This window comes from Mauremys mutica, chromosome 7 (genome assembly GCF_020497125.1).
Source record: "Mauremys mutica isolate MM-2020 ecotype Southern chromosome 7, ASM2049712v1, whole genome shotgun sequence".
Taxonomy (NCBI): Eukaryota; Metazoa; Chordata; order Testudines; family Geoemydidae; genus Mauremys; species Mauremys mutica.
The window spans coordinates 4193009-4217573 of record NC_059078.1 but is presented as its reverse complement, the minus strand read 5'-3'; the positions used below and the strand labels follow the sequence as shown (position 1 = coordinate 4217573).

The 24565-nt window shown below is 45.1% G+C and overlaps 1 protein-coding gene across 3 annotated transcripts in view; it reads right to left on the bottom strand.

Annotated features, from left to right (window-relative positions):
- Positions 1 to 24565, bottom strand: part of PTPRG (protein tyrosine phosphatase receptor type G) — a 569213-nt gene that overhangs the window by 198508 nt on the left and 346140 nt on the right. For all 3 annotated transcript variants that reach the window (XM_045023221.1, XM_045023224.1, XM_045023223.1), the window contains exon 5: positions 1771 to 1866. In XM_045023221.1, coding sequence (XP_044879156.1) covers positions 1771 to 1866 — 96 coding nt within the window. The remainder of the gene's footprint in view (positions 1 to 1770; positions 1867 to 24565) is intronic.

The following is a 24565-nucleotide window of genomic DNA, read 5'->3' as shown; positions in this document are numbered from 1 at the left end:
TCCCCTTGACCACTTCCTGTGCCTTTTCCACTTCTTGGGTAATGGGCAAAGGAGCCTTCGGGGCTCTCCTCAGCCCATCCTCATCCACCAATTAGAACCAGCTCTTCCTAATCAGAGCTACTCTAGAGCAGTGGTTCTCAAACTTTAGTAGCCGAGAACCCCCATTTTGATTTAAAATTTTGCCGTGGACCCCCAAGCTCTCCCCCACTCAGCCCCAGGCCCCACCTCACTCTACCCCTCCCCCCAAGGCCCCATCTCCCGCTCCAACCCTGCCACTCCTCTTTCCCCATGCATAGTTTCAGTGAAGTCAACCCAATAGAGTACGACAATTTATACCAGCTGAGGATCTGCACCCTCCTCTTTTTCATAGACTCTGGTCAAAATCAAAGAAAAGGAGAAGATAAGCTATATTCATGTTGGACAGCGAAGTCAGGTCTGCCCATCTAACATAAAGAAGACGACACACGTTTACCCATGTGTCCATATTCCTTTCAATTGAACAGAATCACCTCTTCTTGCAATCACACGTCATAAGTTTTAATTAAGCTTCACAAAAGTAATAAAAAGCTCAACCTACTCTTCAGGACAAACCCTCTACTTTCCCAAAGGTGTGTGATGCCTCTGAAACTCACTAGAGAAACAGGATGTACCATGGCTTTGTTGTTCTTCTGAAAAAGTAACACACCTTCTGGAGGTGGTGTTCTGTCCCCTCTAGTGGCACTGGGGGGAGGGGGGGGGGGAGAGAGAGAGAGAAAGAGAGAGAGAAGAGAGAGATCTGCTCTACATCCTTAGCTAAGAGCCAGTTTGCTTTTAGCTCATGCAGTAGAGGCTCATACATTAAGTTCCAGAGGTCCCAGGTTCGATCCCACCTGCCGACAACCGGGGTCTGTCGGTGTTACAATTACACCTGGCATTGGCCACTGTTTGAAGACAGGATACTGGGCTGGACAGACCATTGGTCTGACCCAGTATGGCCATTCTTATGTTCTTATCTTTAGTTGTTTCACATTGTTCATTAGATACTACTCTGTGACAGCCCAGCGGTGTAAAGTTGCTTCAACACACTTGCCTCAATTTATCCTCCAGTCAGAAAAGTAAAAGCTCTCTTCTGCTGTAACGAGACTAAAAAGGCCCACACTGCTGACCACCACCCCAATTTGACTTGACCTGCCAGCCATCATACGCAGCAGTCTCTATAAAGGACTGCAGGACTCAAGTGTGCCAAACTAATGAATGAACTAACTGAACATTCATATTCTTGAAAATACATTTTAAAAAAAGAAATGCATAAATTCACACAGTTGGAAACGTGATCTGCCCAAGAACTTGTTACCATGGCAATTCAGAATAAGAGACTACTACAGAAAAATTGACTGAAGTTATTGATTAATCTGCTGGCAAATTATGTCTGAGTTTAAAATTTTCTACAAACAGAAGCACTTTTATATAAGTCTGTTAACATTCTGAGAACCTGAGCACCATGCTTCAGCAGCGAAGTAAGTTCCATGATAAATGTGCTCTCCAATCTGTGCACAAGTCAAGTAGCTATAAAATCAGAATAATTCATGCAAAAATTTTCATTATGTTTCTAAACACACTTATTTACATTTTAAATCACACATTAGACAATATGAAATATCTTTCATTTAGACAGGTGTGACCGAGAAAACAGATGCATGCATTAAACAAGAAACAATTCAATGAATAAAATGAATAAAAAAGAGTTGGCGAACTCTTTGATTTTAGTACTTTAGCCACTGTACAACTTACTTGAAAAAACACAGCCATGGCTCCTATTATCCGGTTTTCTAAAATTGCTGCTCCAAAACTGTCAAAGTCATCAGGATTGTAGAAGTAAATCTGCATCTGTAAAAATTAACACAATCAAATAAACTGTCTATTCCTGTAACTTTTAACTGAGGCAACATACAGTGCTGCCCTTCAATCAAATGTTACAAATCCAAGATAAAAAATATTACAGGGCTGAATTCCTTTAACTAGCATTTTGATTAACGGCATGGCTGCTTCACTAGGACAGTAACCAGGGACCAGATTCAATGCAATGAATTTTAATAACAAACCAGCGGATAAACAGAGCAGCCGGCCTCTTTAGATGGCATACCTGTTTTCTGCCAGCATGTTCACATTTCTTTATTCATCACAGGCTTTTCTCCAGTTCTATTACAGCTGCTAAACAAGTTTATCTTGAAAATCCTTAAGTTTTTTTTGTTTTTTGTTTTTTTTCAAGCAGCATTTTAATGTGGAGCGTTACTTTTTTATTTCTAATTCATGAGATAAAAAAACAGCATCGGTATCAATGCATTTTTGTGAGCCTCTGATAATCAGGACTGTCAGTATGACAGTGCCATACTTTTCCCTGACTTCAGTTAAACATCAACCAATTTTGCCTCCAGAGCTCCAGCACATGGAAGAATTAGGACTGAACAGCGCCTTCACACCTACTCATGCACATTGACTAGCATCAGCACATTGATTACAGTGTGTTCCAGTGGCAAGAGCACTGGATGAAGATCAAGAGACCTAGATTCTATTCCCAACTCTGCCACTGGCTTGCTGGGTGACCTTTGGCAAGTCTCTTCACAGTTTCCTTTGCCTGTCTTTGCTATTTAGATTGTAAGTGCTTCAAAGCAGAGACTGTTTCTTACGATGCATCTGTACATGGCACAATTCTGTCAGTTCCTAATCCCAAGGGCCTACAGTAACACGGGTACCGTACGTGCTGGTTCTGACGTTTCTACCCTTCCCTGCTCTCTGATGGCTTTGACAGACGGCTTGTGCTCTTCTGAGATCACGCTGTGGAACAAATCCTATCATCGCTTCTGCATACTTACCAGCGCTCTCTCCTGCTTTCTGCAGCTTTGTGCATGGCAAGGCATCATGCTGCCTCAACAGGCAGGTTTCCACTACAACCACGTCAAATGCACATTTAGCCTCCTCAAAGTGGAAAATAAATCTTAATTATCTTCCTGGGATAGTTACCAGACATGTTTAGTGATTCCCAGGGTTCTGGCAGCATACACTGGTTCTAAAGGTGTGAAACTACAGCAGCACCTGCACACCTAATGAAGCATTATCATAGGGAGAAAAGAAGAGGCCCAGATGAAGATCAATCTCTAACAGTGGAAATGAAGAAAGAAAACTACCTTGCAAATGGTTCACAACAATTGTAAAAATCCACTGGAAAATACCCTTGCCTGGGAGTGATGGAAGGTGATTTCCCCGCCACGTCCCGACCTCATATACCCGTGTATATACAGAGCTCAGAGACTCTGGCAGTGTCTCTCAATTGTAGTGCCTCCAGGCTTGGCCAGCTTTAGACTTGAACAAACAGACTGAGAAACATCCATTCATTGATGTTGAAATTAAAAACAATTCATTTTAGGTTGAATTGCTTAGGGTTCATTTTAACTTCTACAGACAGAAGCTCACTAGATGATGGTAAATTACATTTTACTTCCCCTTAAAACAAACAGACTACAATTGGGTATTCCTCACATAAAATATTTTAATATACGGCCCTCATCGGAGTTTATGAAGGAAAGTATCGTTCAGCGAGTTCAGTTATATGCCAAAATCATTATAGACCATCTTTGCTCAAAATATTTTAAGGAAATTAACTTTTATAATAGACTTTTGGTGCAAATGACTTTGGTGAAATGGTCGAGTTGAGATCCTCCATCGCAGCACTGCAATTGCGGAGCTAATCAACAGTATATACCTGCCCTGATTACCACATGCGTTGAAACATTTTCATGGAGCTCCCCTGATGTCTTTCCACAGAGGGTGGTGCTCTTACCTGTATCAGTCAAATCAAGGGGAACTGTACAGTATGAAAAAGTATTTTCATTTGTCATACATTAACAATCCTACATGATCATATGGCTGGAAGGAATTTAGGAGTAGAGTCTTCCAGGAAATGCCATAATTTACATGTGCATGCATCACACAAAAGTAGTGTTAAGAGGAAGATAACATTGCCATGCTTAAGTACTCAAAATTCCACAGTTAAGACTGCATGTGAAACCTTTGTGCATTGGTATTATGACACAGTTTGACCATGGTATCACATACTACTTCCTCCCATAATACGATATACTTTTTTCTGCAACTTCAGATACATGTGTAGCATATTTTCATTATTTTATACTTAATATGTGTTCCATTATCAGAATGATCTCGTATAACATTATTACGAAACATGTTTATCACAGTGGTGCCTGAGGACCAACCAAAGCTTCACTGTGCTAGGCCCTGTACAAACCCAGGAGTAGACTGTTCCTACTCCAAAGAGCTTACAATCAAAATAGACAAGACAGACACAGAGTGGGGGAAGGGGCAGACCACACCTGCAGAATGAACAGAGAGAGAGAGCAGCTAATGGCAGATTAGTTCCATGATGGGTTGGGTTTTTTTGGAGTGGGGGGGGTCGTTAGGAGGGGATCAGCTGCATGGAAAGCAAAGGGAAGGGAGAGAAGATATTGTAGGGAGCCGGGGTGAAGAAGCCAAGGCAGGGGAGAAGAGAGACAAGTGTGGCTGAGGTAGAGAGACTGGGCGATGGGAGGGTTGAAGCAAACAGCTAATCAGCCCAAGGTAGAGAAGTCCAGAGAAAACTGCAGGACGTTTTCTGAATGTCTGACAGGCCGTACTTCGGCTGCTCCTGCCTGCTGGAGCCTGGTATATCTTCACTAATAGAAAAGATTAGGTTAAAATGTCTATCAGCAGCACAGACTTCCTTAGCTACAATTCAGAGAAAAGTCAATTAGCTATAAAGCTAACTTCACTGCATACATAGGTGACCTAAATATGCCAGTAAATTTTCACTATTACTCATTGTTATATGCTTAATATGTACAATGTGCTGTGCACTTTAGGTATAAATGATTTTCATGGACTCCGTCTGGCACACATGGACCAGGACTACAAGATAGTACAAAAGTGTACTGAATGTTGCAGAAAAATTGCATCTTCCTACAATGGAATATATGAGCACTAGAATATGCATGAGGAAGCAGAGTTAAGGTTGCCTGCGTAACCTTAATTGTGACATTCCCTGACTTCTGAGTGCTAGAGTCAGGGAATGTAGTTCAAATGCAGGTTTTTGTACGCAACTTCCTACAGGGCTATTGCTTTGTTTTGAGAAAAAAAGAACTTGGGAGTAAAAAACATAAAAAGCAGAAGCTTATTCTCCCAGACTCTGAACCTCTTCACACTTGGAAGAATCTGACAATCTTTACAAGTATAAATTCCACAATCTGAAACTATTTGGCTAGACATCATCAGAGTGCCATGTAGCCTTCCTGACAGCTTTACAGCCAAAAGCCTTCCCCAGTGACAGCTCCTTCAGGCCACAAGAGCAGTGCTGCTTCTCGCCCAAAATAGTAGGTTTACGCCAACCTTTTCTGACTCCTTAACCGCTTACAAGGTCAGCAAGGGCCTAAATGGACCTTCAAAACATTTCACTACGTGGCTCACACGTGCAGCACAAGTTTCCTTAGCTGCATGTTTTACATGCCTTGCAAACATTTCTCATGCAAACTGCACCATACATGAGCAGCATGAAATTTTCAGTGGCTAACTTAGTCAAATCAAAGCAAAGCTTCACTGGAACACTCAGAGGCAAGTCTCCCCTAGGAGGGTACTTCCTTGCCAGACTTCTCCCCAGAACTGCTTCGGTTGCAAGAGTTTTCTTATAATGGGAAAAGTTTATATTTTTTCACTCCCCTTATACTCTGAAGTAGCTGGATTGATTTTCCTCAGACTGGAGAAAGATTCATTTTGCAGGAGAGATCAAGCCTGAGTTACAAGTGAATGAAAACAGGGAGTTAGAGTGAAACTCCTCATGTAACATTAACCCTAGATATTGCTGTCCATACCACAATGAAATGTGGTATGTACTGTAGGCTGCTAGCCTACTTCTCCAGCCCAGAAAATAATTAGTGCCATACCCAGGATCTGCTCAGGTGCTTCTTCAGTGCGCCATTTATCAGTGGCATCAACAGTCTTCCCCACAGTGCAACATAAATCCAACAGCTAAACAATTTGACTCAGGGCTTCCTTGCCAGATCCTCCCTGCTCCTAGCAACTCTTCCCCAGTCCCTTTACCCCAGGGCCTACCACAAAAGCCAACCTACTTCCTGGAGCTTCCCTCCTCAGACGAGCTCTTTCTGTCTTTGGGTATGGCTACACTTACGGTTTGCAGCGCTGGTAGTTTGCTGCGCTGGTCATCCAGCTGTGTAGGAGCAGCGCTGGTGTGTGGCCACACTCACAGCTACCAGCGCTGGTGTGTGGCCACATTTGCAGCATTAGCAGCGCTGCTGGGAGCAATGCATTATGGGCAGCTATCCCAGCATTCAAGTGGCCGCAACGTGCTTTTCAAAAGAGGGGGGTGGAGTGGGGTCTAGTGTGACAGGGAGCGGGGGGAGAGAGAGAGGGGATTTTTGGAGCCAACACTGTCAGTGTTTAGCTTCCTGACTTGAAAAATCAGAACATGTTTCCAACCCCTTAGTCTTAACTCTTAATTGCAAAAAGCCTGCAGCTCCCCGCTGTTTCACTCCCTCCCTGCCTGCAATCTCATTTGATTGTTTACAGCCAGGTACAGATGATCACAGCAAACAGGAGCTCTGTTTGTTTTTTAGATAAGCAGTTCAACGGAGCTCCGATCGTCCGATCGTCCGTTCTGTTGCATTCACTCTCCCTGCTTGCCTCTCATTTGATCGTTCACAGCCACGTACAGATAGCTCCTGTTTGCTGTGATCAGTGTTTGTTTTTTTAGATTAGCAGTTCAACGGAGCTCCGATTGGTTCTGTTTCACTCCCTCCCTGCCTGCCTCTCATTTGATTGTTTACAGCCAGGTACAGATGATCACAGCAAACAGGAGCTCTGTTCGGAGCTCCGATCGGAGCTCGTTCACAACAAAACAAAGAGAGGCTGCATAACAAAACAAAGAGAGTAATTTATAAAAGCATTCTGGGATACACCTTATACCCTGGAGGCCAATCACAGCGCTGGTGTGTGGCCACACTTGATGACCAGCGCTGCAGCACCAGCGCTGGAATCCTTATTCCCCATGCTGAGTGAGGTGTACGGCCAGCGCTGCAGCCAGGGAGTTGCAGCGCTGGAAGTGCCCTGCAGGTGTGGCCACTTACTAATTGCAGCGCTGGTGGAGGCTTTCCAGCGCTGCAAATCGCCAGTGTAGCCATACCCTTTACACGAGTCAGGTGCACATCAGCCAATTACCCAACCAATTCCCAACCGCCAAGCCCCAACCTGTTCTTAACAGGGTTCTCCCTCAGAGAGCCCCAGGCTCTTCAAGGGACAGGCCCTCCTGGTACATGTGTACACACATTGTGAGTTCTTAATGCACATATAATGTCTATTTATCCATTTTGATTTTATTATAAGGCCTGCTGTACCCTGGAGGCTTCTGCCCTCGGTCTTTCAATATGGCATAATGAGCAGCGGCGTGTTATTGCCTAGGCCGACAAGGCCTGGGCCTAGGGCGGCAAATTTGCGCACCCACAGAGAAGCTCCCCTGCTCCAGCTCGCCTCCTCTGCGAGCGTGCCGCTGCGTCCTGTTTCTCTCCCCTCCCTCCCAGTGCTTGCGCCGTGAAACAGCTGTTTCGTGGGGAAGGAAGGGGGGGGAGGGGGAATGCGGGGCGCTGGGGGAAGAGGTGGGGCCAGGGCGGGGATTTGGGGAAGGGATCCAATGGGGCAGGGAGCGGGTGGAGTTGGGGCAGGACTTTGGGGAAGGGGCTGGAATGGGGGCGGGGAAAGGGTGGAGTCGGGGCGGGGCCAGGGGCGGGCAGGACGACAATTATTTCAGGGCCTAGGGGCGGCAAAATCATTAATCCTCCACCGATAATGAGGGGCTGGTTTTTAATGTCTGTTTAGATGGTATCTTTTCGCTCTGCTCTCAGGACAGAAGAGCTACAGCTAGGCGGCATCCCCCATTGCCACAGATGAGGGCTGCAGGGGAGGAGAGCTTACACACAGTACGGATGCTCTCGGTTAACTTCTTGCAGCACAGATGAAAGTAAAACAAAGATGAGCATTAAATGGAGCTCAAAGGGTCCAAGAGAGTTTAAAGTGATTGTGGAACCCAAGCAAGGAGACTTCTCCATTGCCAAGTAGTTAAAAAAAATAATTAAGAGCTTTAAACAAGGCTGCCAAAGCTATTGCCCCAGTGCAACCTCCCAGGACAAATTATTCTTAGATTAAAAATCAACAACAGCTCATTGTGCTGTCACAGAGGTAGAATAAAAAAATATGCAATGGTAACAGGAATGCCAGTGTGTGGACGGAGATCATCGCAATTAGCTTTCTGCTCAGTCCCTTCCCTGGTCACACAGGACTAACATGCAATTTAAAGTGGGGGAAGAATAAAAAGCTTTGTAGGCCAGCCAATTTTCTGGTGACTCAGCCAGTTAGGTGCAAAGGCAACAGTTATGTGGGTTTATTACATACTGCGTTAGAGACCCAGAATATTTTTAGAAGAATGGAACTCAAAAGGATAGCAGGTAGACAGCAACTTTGCACAGTGCATTGAAATGAAAATTCGGAAATATTTGCTTTACACAATGAAGTTAATCACTGAATATACGCATCCTTAATTATTACCTTTTGCTGCTTGTACTGTAGGAATTATTCTCACCCACTTTTACAGCTGGAGTTAAAATGGCTTGCACAAAAATAAATTGTATGCGAAGACTATGAATCATACATGATTTTGTTGTTGTTATTGAAAGCCTGTATGCAGCTAATTTATTCTGTTTTAAATATGTGCACAGATTTTTAGGGAAATGGCTGATGTCATCTATTTGATTAGACATAAAAATTATCTAGGACCATGTTCTAATCTTGATTGCAGCAGTGTAAATCCTAGATTTACTTCTCTTCTTAATATATGTAAAACGTCTGATTTGTAGCATATTCTATACCTGCTTCGTTGAGGGGAGAAGGACCATGTGGGTTTTTTCCCCAATACCTTAGCAAGGGCTTGATGTATTAAAACAGAATTTTGAAAGAAAGAAAGAAAGAATGAACTGGGAGAGACACCTTTCTTCTACATAACCTCTTACTCACCAATGAGATTTTAGGCAAGTGCAGGACTCTATCACTACCACTGTCTCTCAGCAGTTTACAGTGCTCAAACACACTACAAAACAAAGAAAAAGTCTCGGTCTGAAGCATGTGCAATCTGAAAAACATGATGCAAAGTTGCAAGCTGTAGGGAGTCAAAAGGGTAAACAAGTACAACAAGATCATTGGTAGCTCATTTTTGGCATGTGCACATCTTGGAATTAGGATAAAAAATTGCTGGGTTTTGTGTTCATTTTTAATAAGAGCCATTCCATTGTCTATGGCAGTGGCCCACAAACTGTGGGATGCAGCAACATTGGGGTGGGGTGGGGGGTGGGGTGCATTGGGGCCTGGGCCAGCCCCCATAGGAGCGGGGAGGGAGAGCCACCCCACCCCACTCTGCCCTCAGTTCCACTCCAGCTCTGGCCCCTCCTGCAGACAAGGCCACAGCTTCAGCTCCTGGCCTCCAACTGTGGTCCAGCTCCCGGCCGTGGCTTCTGGCTCAGGCTGTGGCCTGGGCCAACCCCCACAAGCACAGTTGCCAATTTTGGTTGCACGTATTCCTGGAGGTTTCAGCACATGACATAATCTTTAATTTCTGGAGAGTCCAGGGCAATTCTGGAGGCCTGGCAACCCTACTCACAAGGGGCAGGGAGGAAGCACCACCTCGCTCCTCTCCTGCTCTGGCCCCAGCCCCCAGCCAAGGCCACGACCACAGCCCAGCTCCCGGCCCCCAGAGGAACGAGGACAGATTATGTTACGGGTAAGGAGGGGCATGACATAAAAAGTTTGGGGACCACTGGCCTATGGGCACTGTAGAAGAGATGTGATTTGGGCTATGTTATGCAAGAAGTCTCACAAGATGACTATTATGTGCTCTTCTGACCCCAATCCTACAAGATGCTCAGAACTCTCTGATGGCAATCCAGCAAGCTCTTCAACGCGTGAGTAGTCCCATTGAAGTCCCAGTAGTCAATTAATGAGTCAAAGAGAAATTAATGAGATGATTCATGTGTTAAATGCTTTGCTGGCTCAGTGCCCACACACTCAGCACCTTGAGGGTTAAGTCCTGAATGAGGAAAGAGTCGTCGTTTGGCATGACAGGATCTTGATTTGTATTTCGAGCAATAAATATTTCCCACACCCGGCTCCCTGTCCCAAACGAGGAAGTGGTGCTCTCATTTCCACAGGGTGAGTTGCTATACAGTGTGGGCAAATTTGATGCTAAGGGGCTGTGCATTAGTTTCATATTATGGAGATACAAATGAATGTAATAGTTGCAGTGTTTATGCTTTCCATACCATAAAACTTTTTTGAAATTGCTTTGTACTCTGAGTAACAGCCATATGATTCACCATGAAATGAAGTCTGGAAAATCGTTTTGGATAAATGGAACTATAAATTCAATAGAATTTCTATGACAACTTAGATTGCAACACTCTGCCACAAGTAAAATGTTATAAATCATTCAAAACCAACAAGAAATCAGCAATAAATCTTCTATTTCAAAACACACTACAGCCCAGCATTATAGTGTTGTGGTTATTACCTCACCCATACTTCACATTCTTGCTCTTTTCCCCTGTACACTTGTTTTATTTTAAACTACTTATATTTCTTCCAAATGCAGGAAATGTTTGTAACTTGTACATGTAAACAAAGTTAAAAATATTTTGAATATGGGCCATATAGGGTTCATGATTTTTTGTGCTTCTTCTCTAGTTAATTTCCTTGAACTATGACTGGATTTGTCATATTTTCTTGTTAGATGTATATTTACCAGGTTCTCTTTAGAGACACATGAATGGTAAGTTTGCAGTTTGGCAAAGTGAGTGTGCAAAAAAAAGTGTCATTTACATGCTAAAATGATGGAAGGGTACGTGACTATGTAGCACTGATCACAATGGGGTCCTGGGACAGGTGCAAAGCTCTTAGGTACTACGGTAATACAAATAATAAATAACAACTAAGAGGATGTAAAATTGCAACCAGTGTCACCAACTTTTCTAATTCAATCAGAAGTCTCATTATATTTGGTGTTTTGCTTAAAGCCCCAGGTCCTAGAATCATGTGATTCCAAAAGAACATCAGTTTCGTTTAAAAAGATTTATTTCCAGCCCTTATGGTTGAAGAGAAAAGCCAGGTAACATGACGTGAATGTATTTTTATGGCACAGAAAGCAAAAGGCAAATACAAAACTAAACATTACTTATTATTTGAAAAGCTCATTATTTTTAAGCCAATCTTATGATTTTGGGACCTGGCTCATGATTTTTGAATGATCGCGGTTGGAAATACTGACACAGGGTTGAGAGGAAGGATTGTCCAGTGGTCAGGGCACTACTTTAGGACTCGGGAGACTTGGGGTCAAGGCCCTGCTCTGCTACAGACTCCGTGTAACCTTGGGAAAGTCACGTAGCCTCTCGATGCCTCAGTTACCCACCTGTACAGTGGCACTCATGGCACTTCCCTGCCTCACAAGGGTGTTTGAGGATAAATACATTAAAGATACCATGATACGGGGGCCATGTACAAGTATCTTGGACGCACAGAATACAGGTACTTGATTATATCACTGGAACGCCACTGAATTAAGTTACAAATGTACATCCATTCCTAACCAACTCATAGCTTTTATGTCACAGAATTTGCCCAGACATTTGCACCTGATCCAAAGCAGGTTGAAATCAACAGACGTCTTTCAATGGGCTTTAAATCAAGCCCATTGTTTGGACTTTGCATGAGAGGTGTTGTTTTAAATCGACTGTTGTTTGGAGTACTGTCCCTTATCCACTTTATAGAACTCAAATCTGAATGCAGAGGATTCCAGACCACGATGAAAAGCTAGTGTGCATATAAACATACAGTGGCAACTCTCTTACTTTTGTCTAATGGACAGAACAACCCAACAGCAGCAGCATTACTTTATAAAACTGGATGGCTGGAAAACAGAAACATTGGAGCCTGTGCTTAGCTGGTGTCTAGTGTGAAAATTAAAACAGGTAATTCACAGGACATTTCAGGAAGTGGCTGAGAACCAACAATGGATAGACTGATTTTATAAATGTAATTGCTGTTGTAAGTGACTGTTACAGAGATCTTCCCCATAAATTTCCCAGAGCTTGACCTTAGAATTTGGGATCACATTAAGTCCTCCCTATAAGGAAAGAATATCCTGAAGGAAAGCCAACCCTCAACTAAAGTGTTTTACCAAAGGGACGCAAGTGTTTTGTGGATTCCAAATGGCAACTCCAAGTTCTGAAATGCCAAATCTTTCTGTACTTTGGCTCTTCTTTGATGAATGCACTTGCATTCCTAAATATCAAGGGGTCTAAAACTTTGCTGGAACAAAGATGGTGGAAGAATCCTAGGATTTGCCTGTGATGCGCTTATGAAAAGGTAAAATGACCATTTATATCACTGTTGCACAATTGCACTAAATGTGATACAAAGTATATAACCTAAGGTGTCAATGGAAAAGTTACAGTCTGTGAAGTATGATTATCCTGGTTAAATCCCATATCTGAAGTTTATGAATACTGGCTGTGTATCTATCTAAAACATATGTTATGTACCTAGGTAGCACCCCCAGAGAGATTTACATCTTATGTGTTCATGGCCAATTAAGGACAGGCCACACTCACAATGGGCCCTTGAAGAAACTCATCCCGTCCAGTAGGCCTCTCCCGTGGATGCCTCAGACAGCGAGGAGCCAATGGCCACCCCCTGTGATTCAGCAAAACATGTAGGGGCACATGATATGGTCATGTGACCCTGAACTCCACCTTGGGCCAGTACCTTTCCATACACAGGGGCTGTGGGCATTGTTTGGGACAGTTACTTTCCATGCACATGGCAGAGGATAAAGACACCTGAGACATCTCCATTTCGCCTCTTTCTTGCTCCAAGTCTCTGGACTATAGATTTACAACTAAAAGGAGCATCTTGAACCATGGACTGAGGACCTTCCCATCTTTTGGAAGTTATCAGAGAGACTTTGCAAGCCAGCAGTCTATTCCATTGGGGAGGGATAGCTCAGTGGTTTGAGCATTGGCCTGTTAAACCCAGGGTTGTGAGTTCAATCCTTGAGGGGGCCACTTAGGGATCTGGGGCAAAAATCAGTACTTGGTCCTGCTAGTGAAGGCAGGGGGCTGGACTTGATGACCTTTCAAGGTCCCTTCCAGTTCTAGGAGATCAGTATATCTCCAATTATTATTATTATTGCTACAAACTTGATATAAGGACTTTGCAATTATTTGTATGTATATGATCTATTAACCATTTATAACTCTCTGATTTTCTTTTATTAATAAAATCTTAAGTTAGTTTACTAAGGATTCGCTGACAACATGCTATTTGGGTAAGTCCTGAAATACATACTGACCTGTGGGTAAGTATCTGTTCCTTTGGGATCAGTAGAACCTCAAATATGGTGAACTGGGTTTGCAGTAACCTCTCACTACATTAGACCAGTTTGTGTGGATGGGAACCTAGGACTGGAATGCCTAAAGAGGACTGCGTTTGGCTTCTGGTTAACCAGTGTGGAACTGAAGCTCTTTTGTTACTGGCTTGGTGAATCTAATTATATAATAAACCACCAGTTTGGGGGGATTGTCTGCCTTGATTCTTGCAGTCTGCCCTGAGTGTGGTATTCTCAGTTTGGTCCATCCCACGCACCTGCTCACACCGCCAACCCATTCTCAGCAGGAGTCAGACACTGAAGTGCTCGTAATAAAAGTAAAGTACCTTTAAAAAAACCATTGGGGGGAAAAAATCACACTTTTCTCAGCATGTCTGATTAATACAATTTCAAATACCATTTACTCTAGCTTTTTAAGATGCACCAGCTCTAGGATTCCTCTGAGAGATCATGGCTTAGTGCATTTATTCTTCTTGCGGTATGGAATTCAGAGCATGGTTTACTGGGTTATTTTTAGGAGGGTTAGGAAGGGAGCTCTTTCATTCCATTTAATGCTATTCAAAAGGGTTTAGAACAAATTCTGAGATATTTGTAGTTTTGTTGCATCTTTGGGCTCTGATCCATGCAGCAGATGAAGTAGGTTTTCACTAGCTTTCCGCTGGGCAGGAAGGCCATTCGTATCTCAGAGGGGATGTGAACTCACCCAGGCAATATACTAGCAGAATTATTTTTGTTTGCTGAGCTGTGAACTGTATGGGCAATTACAGGGTAACCAGTCCATGAGAGTGACTCACTCCAAGTGCTCTGTGACACAATTTAAAGTGCGCTCTCCCATATTTTCCTGAATAACCATTTCCATCCAAGACAGTGCAGTAATCCAAACAGCAGAGTTTCTCTAATAAAGCATCCAACGGTGCTAAAGGTCATTTAATTCTCTGTGTGAACTTCCGATGTTTTCTTGGATTCGTAGTGACAGAGGAAGGACAGACTTGAAGCAGAGACGGTGCTATCCTATTGCGGTCCCTAGGCAGGAATATTTCTCCCCATCCCAGAACACAGAATAAAATGTGAATAAGGGGCCCCCTTGAGCTGTTCGGGGCCCTAAGCAATTGCTTATTCTGCTGGCCCTGACTTGAAGGCAAGGTACTGGACTCGAACTCAGGAGAACTGGGTGCATTTCCCACCTCTGCTACATGTCACCTGAAGACAAGATTTTTTTCCACAAGTGACTAGTGATTTTGGGTGCCCAACTTGAGATACCTTAAAGGGGCCTGATCTTTCAGGGAAGAATACTCAGCCCTTTCTGGAGGCATCTCAAGTTGGGCTCCCTACAGTCAAGGCACCCCAAATCACTAGTCTCTCTGGAAAATCCTGTGCTTCAGTTCTTGATTTTCTTCTTGTACATCGTATCCCATTCTCTCACCCTTTGGCTGTTCAGAATGTAAACACATCACGCAGTTGGTTTCTAAGTTATAGCTTAAGAAGTTTGTAAAGTTCTACACAGTTCACTGATGAATTCAGAGGAAACGAAAAGGCAATAATAGTGTAGCTTCCTAGGCGGACTGCTCTGGCGACTCACCCCCTGTGTTTGATAGTAGTCTCACTTTAAATTAAAATGAATTTTGTAGTTGATAAGTTCCAGCAGCTAATAGCTATCCCGTGCAGTGTCAGGTACCTACAGTGCAGTTCATATCTGACTCCCATCCAAACTACAATCATGGGGCCAAATTCTACTCCATTACATTGCAGTAAAGTCAGAATAACTCCATTGACCACAGTAGAATTAATCCAGATTTATATCTCCTTAATGGAGAGAAGAATGTGGTGCCTGGCTTTCTCACAAAATTCACATCTCCTATATCATCAACTGACTTGGTGACCAAACACTTTAAAAAATGTAGAAAACAAAAGGTTTTCTCTGCAACGTTCTAACGGCACCAGATACAGGGCCGGATTAACGCAGGGGCTCCGCAGGCCGGAGGCAGCCCACTGCTGCTTTTCATCTGGTTCATGGCAAGTCTCCGCACCGCAGGCCAGACACCGGTCCCCAAGCTTTGCCCTCTCCCACACCCAAACTCCCACCCAGAGCCCACACCCCGAACCTCCTGCCGCACACAACCCCCTGTCAAATCCCTGGCCCCACTCCCTCATCTGGAGCTGCACCCCCTCCTGTACCCCAATCCCCTGCCCCAGCCTTGAGCCCACTCTCGCACTCCAAACCCCCAGGGGTCCCACAAAATCTAATAGCCCTGGACCCACAGGAGCGTTAATCCAGCCTTGACCAGACAACATGATTTTGTAGGGAAATATTAGTGCAACACATGTAACATACAACATTACTATGCAACATTACACTGCACGTCTTGTAACAATGAGAATTATTGTACTCCTTCAACAACTGGAAAAATTAGTAAGAAACTATCAGGAGGTGGAGGTTTTGTCTCCATCTCATTCTCTGAACTCATGTGTCAAACACTTCCAAATTAGCATTAACACATCAAAAGAACTACACTTTAACATTTTGCTTGCATAAATAGGGTCACGAAAGGTAAAATATTCAAGTGAACACTAAAACTGAGTGAAAAGGTAAAGCTTCTGGAAACTGCACAATTTTCTCAAGAGATGTTGAAACCTGCCCATCAACACATCTGCAAATCTACTTGCAAACACAGACTCTGTAGCAAAACTGGATGCAAAATGTCAGTTATTCTGCTACAGTTGTGAAATAAAACACAAATCTAACTCCTACCCACCCCCTGCACATACTGGCCCCTTTCTGCAGAAATCCCCAGGGAGCCACACCAAGAGTCCCTTTGAGCACTCTGACTACACTGCTGCTCAGGCCTGGATATTTTAAGGTTCCCCGCCCCTCCATCTCCTTCTTTCAAGTGTATTGTTCCTTATACTATGGAATTTGAATACAATAACCACTCTTCACAGTTTCAGTTTTTCTAAGGCTCAATATAATGCCCACTGAGCTCAATGGAAAAGAAAAAACCCACTGAGTTGCCAGGCTTCTGGCGAAGAGAACAGCACTGTTAAGTAAGCTGTTTGGTTCCAATTTTATTTTATAGGCCCAAATTCAGCTCAGCTCTTAGGCACGTGCTTAATTCCAGCGAGTGAGTAATCCCATCCCTCTTTTGCAAAGACTCAACGCATTGTGCTCTGCATCAGTCGAATGAGAGGGAGACTATTCCCAAGAGGGTCGCGACGCCCGTGATTCAGTGCTTTGCTGCATGGGAGCCCCCGTGAATAACAAAGGAACTCAGCCATAACTCCCAGCCTAAAAGCTGCTGGTGGTTTTTATTTTATTTTACTTTGCTTTGTTTCATGTGTTTCTCTCTCATTTCTCCCCCTTCCATTTTGATCAGCCTCTGGGTTTGTGCCTAGGATTGCCAACTTTCTAATTTCTGGAAACTGGAATCTCCCCGCACTGGGCCTTGTCTCATCCCTGAGGCGCCGCCCCCGCTTCTCACTTCTCTCCACCCCTCCCCATAGCTCGCTGCTCCATCCTCTCTACCTCCCTCCTGCCACCAGCTGGTCTCCCTCTGCTCTGGGGCTGGGATGGGAACTGCAGCCCCTGACACGAAGCCTGCCTGCCCATGAGACGCAGGTAAGGTGAGGTCCCAGCTGAGCAGGGGCTGGCACGGGTTGATGACCCGGTGCCTCCCCCAGGACTTTTGGTGTCCAGTCAGTAGGGTGACCAGGTGTCCAGTTTTCGACCAGAACACCCAGTCGGAAAAGAATCCTGGCAGCTCCAGCCGTTAAAAGCCCAGTCGGCGGTCTGGCTAAGGCAGGTCTGGCTCCTAAGCAGGAGGGCCACCAGGCTCCGTGCACTGCCTGAGCACCAACTCTGCACTCTCATTGGCTGGGAACTGGCCAATGGCAGCTGAGTGGCGGTGTCAGCGGGCAAGAGCAGCACACGCTGCAGAGCCTTGTGCCCCCTGGAGCCGGACCTGCTGGCCACTTCCGGGGAGCAGCACGGAGCCGGGACAGGCAGGCAGCCTGCCATAGCCCCGCTCACCGGGAGCCACCCGTGTAAGCCAGTGCCCCAACCCCGAGCTCCCACCCCCTGCCGCAGCCCTGAGGCCACCCAAACCCAGAGCCCCCTCCTGCACCCTAAACCCCTCATCCCTGGCCCCATACCAGAGCCTGCATCCCCCAGCCCATACCCCCTCCTGCACCCCAAATCCCAGCCCTGAGCCCCCTTCTGCACCCCAGAGCCCGCACCTCCAGCCCAAAGCCTGAAGCCCCCTCCTGTACCCCAACACCTCATCCCCAGCCTCACCCCAGAGCTCGCACTCCCAGCCAGAGCCCTCATCCCCCCCCGCACCCTAGCCCCCACCACAGTCCGGAGCCCCCTTCTGCACCCTGAACCCCTCATTTCTGGCCTCACCCCAGAGCCCGCACCCCCACTTAGAACTCTCGTCCCTTCCCACACCCCAACCCTCTGCCCCAGCCCAGTGAAAATGAGTGAGGGTGGGGGAGAGCGAGCCACTGAAGGAGGGGGAATGTAGTGAGTGGGGGGCGGGGCCTCGGTGAAACAGCGGGGCTAGGGTGTTCGGCTTTGTGCGATTAGAAAGTTGGCAACCCTATTGCTCGGTACATCTGTACAGGTTCCCTCTCAAATGGACTTTCCGGTCAAAAACCTGACACCTGGCAACCCTTGTGCCCCTCCCTCTTTATCCCCTGCTCCCTTTGCGGCATCCTCCCTATATCATCCAGCTGCCCGTTCCACTGAGCTGTTCTTGCATCCCCTATTCTGACCAGGCCTTGCTGTAAGTGCTGGAGTAGATGGGTTCAAGACATGGGTCTCCCCAGGCCAATGCTGATGTCTAACTGGCCACAGAGCTGGAGTTGGAATGGAGCTGAGGTCCCTATGCAGCAGGCTGGACTCCTCTGCCCCACTTTTGTGTGATAACGGGAAGGGGCCATTCCTTTAAAGGGAGCCACTGCTCACGCCAGGTGGAGCAGCAGTGCTAGCATTTGAGTCTGAGGAGAAGTTCCCACCCTGCTGCAAACAGGCAACTCTCACAAGGGGTATGGTACAAACTTACCCCCCTCATGAGGTTTCCCTTTATTGTTCACTTCAACAACAACTATCTGTAAACCCCAGTGTAACCTTTCTCCTGAGCCTGACTGTTCCCAGGGTTAGTGCCTCTGCTGGCTACAGTACCCAAAGTCTTCAAATCTCATTCTCCTCCCTTCACTCCTCCTATTTTTGCAATCCCTGAGATGAATTACAACCTCCCAGATCAGGGTTTTTTTTTTATTATTAAGGCCAATGTGATTTCTCCAAGTTCTAGAGATACCCACCCAGAACAGTCCTTGCACGCAAAGTGAGATGTGTCACTCCTTGCTAGCTCCACCCACCTAGCACTCATATTTTGCTTAGCACGGACCTGGCCACAAAGCAGCGTGCCTCCACTGAACTTCCTTCAAATGGCAGTTGCAAAACTAGAGCCTTTCCCATAAATCTGAAAATCAACTTGCACAACTAATTTTCAGCCCTGCAGCGTGCGTTCCTTGGAACTGCCACCTTCCAATGTCTACCAAGAGGAGGCTACTATATTTCGTGTTTACCTTCGACAAGCGCAAAAACCCGGAATAAAGGGCCTGAAGAGACAAACTCCATGCAGTTTTGACAGAGGGGCCTTGAATAATACATAAAGCAGCTACACTCTTATCCCTAAAACCACAGGTGTGAACCAGATGTCATGCTTATCTTCTCTTGAGATTACAGCAAACAAATGCATGCCTTCAGAATATAAAGTAAGCTGGGGATCAAAAAGCCTGAAATATATTAAAAGCGTGGCATTGAAGTTCAAAATACAAATAACTTACAAATCACAAATTCCCTTTGGAGCGTGGCTTATAATATATTTTATATAAAAGTTACAGGTTTTTTTATTTATTAACTTTTTTATATCACTATAAAATTGAGGCAAATAATGTTACTGGCATAACTCTGAAACTGTGACTTTAAACCAGAAATACAGACCATCATCTTGCCCTGGTGGCGATCTATTGCTGTACACACTCTACAGTACGTAACACCAACTGTCTAGAAACCAACGTGGCAGAATTAAAGACAAAGTCTTGGCCTTAGTTTTCCTTCTGTTGTAGGTTTAAGTTAAGGTGCAAAGTGACACCCATATTGTACTCACAGACTGAAAGGAGCCTATGCCAATCCATCTTATTGAAATATCTGTTTGTTTGTTTGAAGTTAAATGTCATTATACAAGAAATTAACTAAAAATTGGGGAGAAGTGGTGGTTTAACCTCAGATCATAGGACTTACTGATGGAAAAGACCAATAAAGTGATCTAGGCGTTGTTCTGACAGTGCAAAATTGCTCTCCGAGGGATTTTGGCCAGTCCAGTTTTAGATGAACAACTCCTTCCTTATGGAGACTATTCCACATGTAGTGGAAGCCCCCGTTAGGATATTGTTCCTGGTACAGGGGGCATTTAGAAATGCAGCAAGATGGGACAGTGTCCTCCCTGCCCCCCAAACCATGGCAAAATAATAAAGCAAAATAGGAGACAAATTTTGAAAGTGAGTGAGTGTCAGACTCCATTTTTTCCCCTTAATTTAGGTCAGGTGGTCATGCCTTGTTTCTCACTTCTTAAAGTGGTCTATAGGCAGCCCTGCTTTTCTGTGTGTCAAAAGGGCTGTTGTCTCTTGTGCAACGTACATTTTCCGTGTCTTCTCAGCTTCTCCCTTCCTTCCTGGTTGTCTTTGATTTTTTCTCTTTCCCACCTTCTTCTCTTCCCACCATACTTCCCTTTCCCAGGCTATCAGGAGTAGACAGCTAATGATAGTCCACTAATAATAGGAGACAGCATGGTGGGTTAAGGCATAGGCACTACAGACCTGCACTTTGGGCCCCATATCCTAGCGTCATGTGATTCCACCATCAGCTCAGGTTTCATTTAATAAAAACAAGTTTCTAGCTCTCATGGTTGCAGAGAAAAGCCAAAGAATGGGACTTCAGCAGCAATGTCATCTGACTGAGTCTGCAGAGAGCCTCAAACAATAGTGCCTACAGGGATGAACTGCACCATTCATCTCAAAGAGGTGTTAATTCAAGACCTGAGAAGGTCGGGAGGATGGGGTACAGCTCTTCTGCAGCACAGGACTGTATGTGGCAGGAGGGGAAGAGCACAGCATTTCTTGCCTGCAACCAACTAAAAACACCCCGGCTGTTAAAGTTCTGGGTAGATTCTCTGGAAGGGACTAACCCTACAGCTCCTTGGCAGGGAGAAAGGGGCCCCATGGTGCCTCTCTGGGAAGGGAGGGGGCCCCTGTCACCATACTCCAAGTGGTTGGTGGTGCCACAACATGGTGTGGGGCGACAAGGGATGAGCCCCCATGCCGTGATGTGCCAAGGGCCCCAGCTTGCTTTAATCCAGCCTGGGAGAGTCTTCAATCCTAGACGCATGCAGAGATGTAACTGTGTACAGAGAGTGGTGGTGGGGAGAAGAGACACAAACACAGATACACCTCTGAGCATCCCCCTCATTTGCCCCAAACCAGCCATTCACCCCATTAATCCCTACCCATTCTAACTGGCCAGTCTTCATCATCATTCCCAGCGAAGGGGACAGGGAACCTCTGCTGTTTTTCCAGAAGCCAGAAGTGGGGAATTTGACCCTTGTCTTTTTGTAATGGAGTCACTCACGTTTCTTCTCTCTCTTCCCCACAGAGCAGTGGGCCTCATCCTCATCTCACAGCAGTTCTACACTGGTGCAACTCGACTGACTTCACCCGTTTGGACGGGTAAAGGATCAGGCACTAAGACTCTCCCTACATGCCTTGACATAGCACTGCCTGCTGCTCCATTCATGGCATGACCATCAGCCTGCTGGAGAGGGCTAGCAGCATTATTAGCCTCTGTCACATCCCCACTGGTCCACCCTTGCGATAGAGATGGGGAAGCTTTGGCTTTTTAAAATTTGACCCACATTACTTTTCAAGTTATTTCTGCATATTTGCACGTTATTTCTGTGACTTACCAGGACACTCGACACAGTAATTCCTCTTTACTCAACAGAGTTGACATTAATAGGTGTTGAGTGGCAAAATCCCATGAGCCACTTTATGATGTAGGAGCTGGGGTCTAAACACGCATATTACTAATGGAAACGCACCATCCTGTTAAATATTGTAATATGGGAACTTTCATCATGAGGCCTGTTAATGTTTAAGTACCTCACGCACTGAAGACATTTATACAACAAGCAGTAGATGAATTTTCAAATAGATACTTTTGAGTAATTACCCTCTTGAGACGACACCAATTGCTAAATAATGCCTCAGTCTAATAGCATATAGCTCTTAAGAAATGAACAATTCTGGGGACTATTAAATCTCTCACAAATGTAACAAAGATGATGATAAATACCTTATAGTCTGTTTTAGTTGTTCCAGGGATAAGGAAAGGGCCAGTTTTGCCTCACTCGTTAACAGGGCTTCTCATGGAGTAGCCCTCCAGAGAAAACTACAGAGAAAATGACTAGGTAGCTTCTCCCATTGGCTTCATGGGGCGGGAATATGCAAAATTCTCTGTCCAGGTACCAGCCCCCTAGTCCTTAAGAGTCAATTTGGCACACAAACTCCCAGGGCATGTTCCCATGGCTGGATAAGCACAGGAAAGTTAGCAAGGAAGAACACACAGATGGAAGCTCTGGAGTGCCAAAGACGCCACAGAAAAACAAATTAACAGGAAAGATAAAATTCTCCTAGTCTCATGGAATGGATCCCTGTCAGTCCAGAGAGAACTACTGTTAAGTATCAATCACAGGAACAGAGAGGAAGCAGTAAACAGAAACCCCATTCAAAACAACCCAGGCCAGGTTTCAGGAGGAATCTGGTTTTGTGGGACTCCCGAAGCTCAGAAATACCAGACAAACATAGGCCTCTCAGCATGTAGCTTTGGCCTTTATGCATGCTCCGTAAAGATCTTTCCTATAACTCTGTCTGCCTACAGTATTACTTATTGCTAACAAAACAACCCGGAGAATGAAATTTGCATAATCCAGTCTCCAGAAGCGAGTGGAGCTACCCAGCAGTTTTCTCCACACTGGCAGAAGGCTACTTCATAAAACTCCCTCTTACAGTCTGATCAAGTGAAGAGAAGCAGCAGAGATTAAAAAAGCCTCGGCCTCTCATTTCAACCTCAGTTTATCGCTCAAACATTTTGTTCCAAAGCCTCTATGAGGTGATGAGCTCTCCAGTGCTCCAATGTCATGTCACGTTTCCCTTCACTTCGATTTTAGTTGATACCCCCATCTTCAGTGTATTGTTACAATAGCAACAACTAAAAATATGGAGATGAGGCCAGATCCTCACCTGGAGTAGATAGGCATCAAAGTCACTGGAGCTACACCAATTTGCACCAGCTGAAGATCTGTCTCACACTGTCAAATAGCTGCATTACCGTTTACCAGTGTGCTATGAAATGCTCCTTCATTTAGTTCTACTTTGCATGATGAATAAAAATAAGATGAATGCTGGGATCATTTGTAAACTGCATCTTCCATCGTACTTTGTTTCTCTTCAGAAAATAATGTTACATTAAAAAAAAAAAAAGATTAATCTGGAAGTGCCAGATTTTAAGCAATGATTGAGGACTTTACACAACAAGGCTCAAGAAGTAAGGGTGGTGAAGTATCACAAGTATTTTTAGGTGCAATAAAACACAGCATTTTAACATCTATACATGTCACTTCAGCTTCAAAGTGTGATGCATTTCCATTAGTATCTTGCCCACAACTGGAGCCCAGCCGAATAATAAGTAATGCTGGCTGGTTGCCTCTCTAAACTCTGTAATATTAAGTTCCCCCCAAAATCTGATATACAGCCATTGTGTGTGAGGGAGTTTCAGATACTCCGATACCACTGTGCACCACTGGGAGAATGTGGTTATTCAGACAGCGGCCATGTTATGAACCCACTCATTCAGCCCTGGTGTACGTGGACGTGTCAGCCACTAGGAGCTGCACGCCTGCTCACCTTGGGCCTCAATCTGACTTTTGGACTTTATTTTACCCTTAGAGGATTACAGATTACAGCCCAGTTGACACTGATATTTATTCATTTCTTTGGGTCAAAATACATACCTGAGCAACAGAAAGAGCAAGTGTCCCTGTGTGGCCCACTCTGCCACAACTAACTCCCCTCCCAATGGGGTGAGCGGGGAGGGGAGGGGAGTGCTTTCCAGGGCCCGGTGTGAGGCTCTGAGACCTTTGGGAAAAGGCTCTTTAAATGAAGTTGGTTACAGCTGGAGTCTGCCTCGTGGATGGTCTTGGCACTATAGTTAATGGCACCTGACAGAGAAGGGGACCCCCAAGGATGCATTATTTCAGTAGGCAGAGAGCCTGGGCCCAAAGAGGTTTTAAAGGTGGGAGGCTTGCAGATGCCAGTAAAGACTCAGCAGTACAGTTTGCCACCCTTCCACCTGCAGATATTTAGTAACTGGCGGCACGAAGGACCCGGTCTACACACAGAACTTGAACGAGTTTACCTGAAGGTGTGATGTTAAACTGATTTAGCTAAACTGGTGCAACTTTTTGTGTGGACACTCTTTCAATGGGTTAGCTTGCTCCTGTGAAATTACTCACCATAGCGCAGTGCACTTACACTGATATATGGCTGTGCTGGGTGGGTGCAATTTGTCACCACCGAAGTAGCTTGAGCCACTGCACACCCAGCAGTTTGGACTCTACTGGGTTAGTTGCATTGGTTTAATTACAGTGATATCAACAATACTGGTGCCACTTACCCATGTGGACAAGGCTTTAGTTAAATTGGTGTCACACTGTGGATGGACCGGGCCTTAGTCTTAGCATCCTGGGAAAAAATGGGCAGCCTGGTGTGGTGTTCATTAGAGGCAACTGGGAGTCAGGCCTATCTAGCCGTAAACTCTTTGTTCTGCGTTTGTAAAACATCTAGCACAACGGGGTTCTGCTACAAGACTGGGCCTCCGAGGCAGTACTGCAATACAAATAAATAACAGTACTAAAAATAATAAAGTTTACTTGC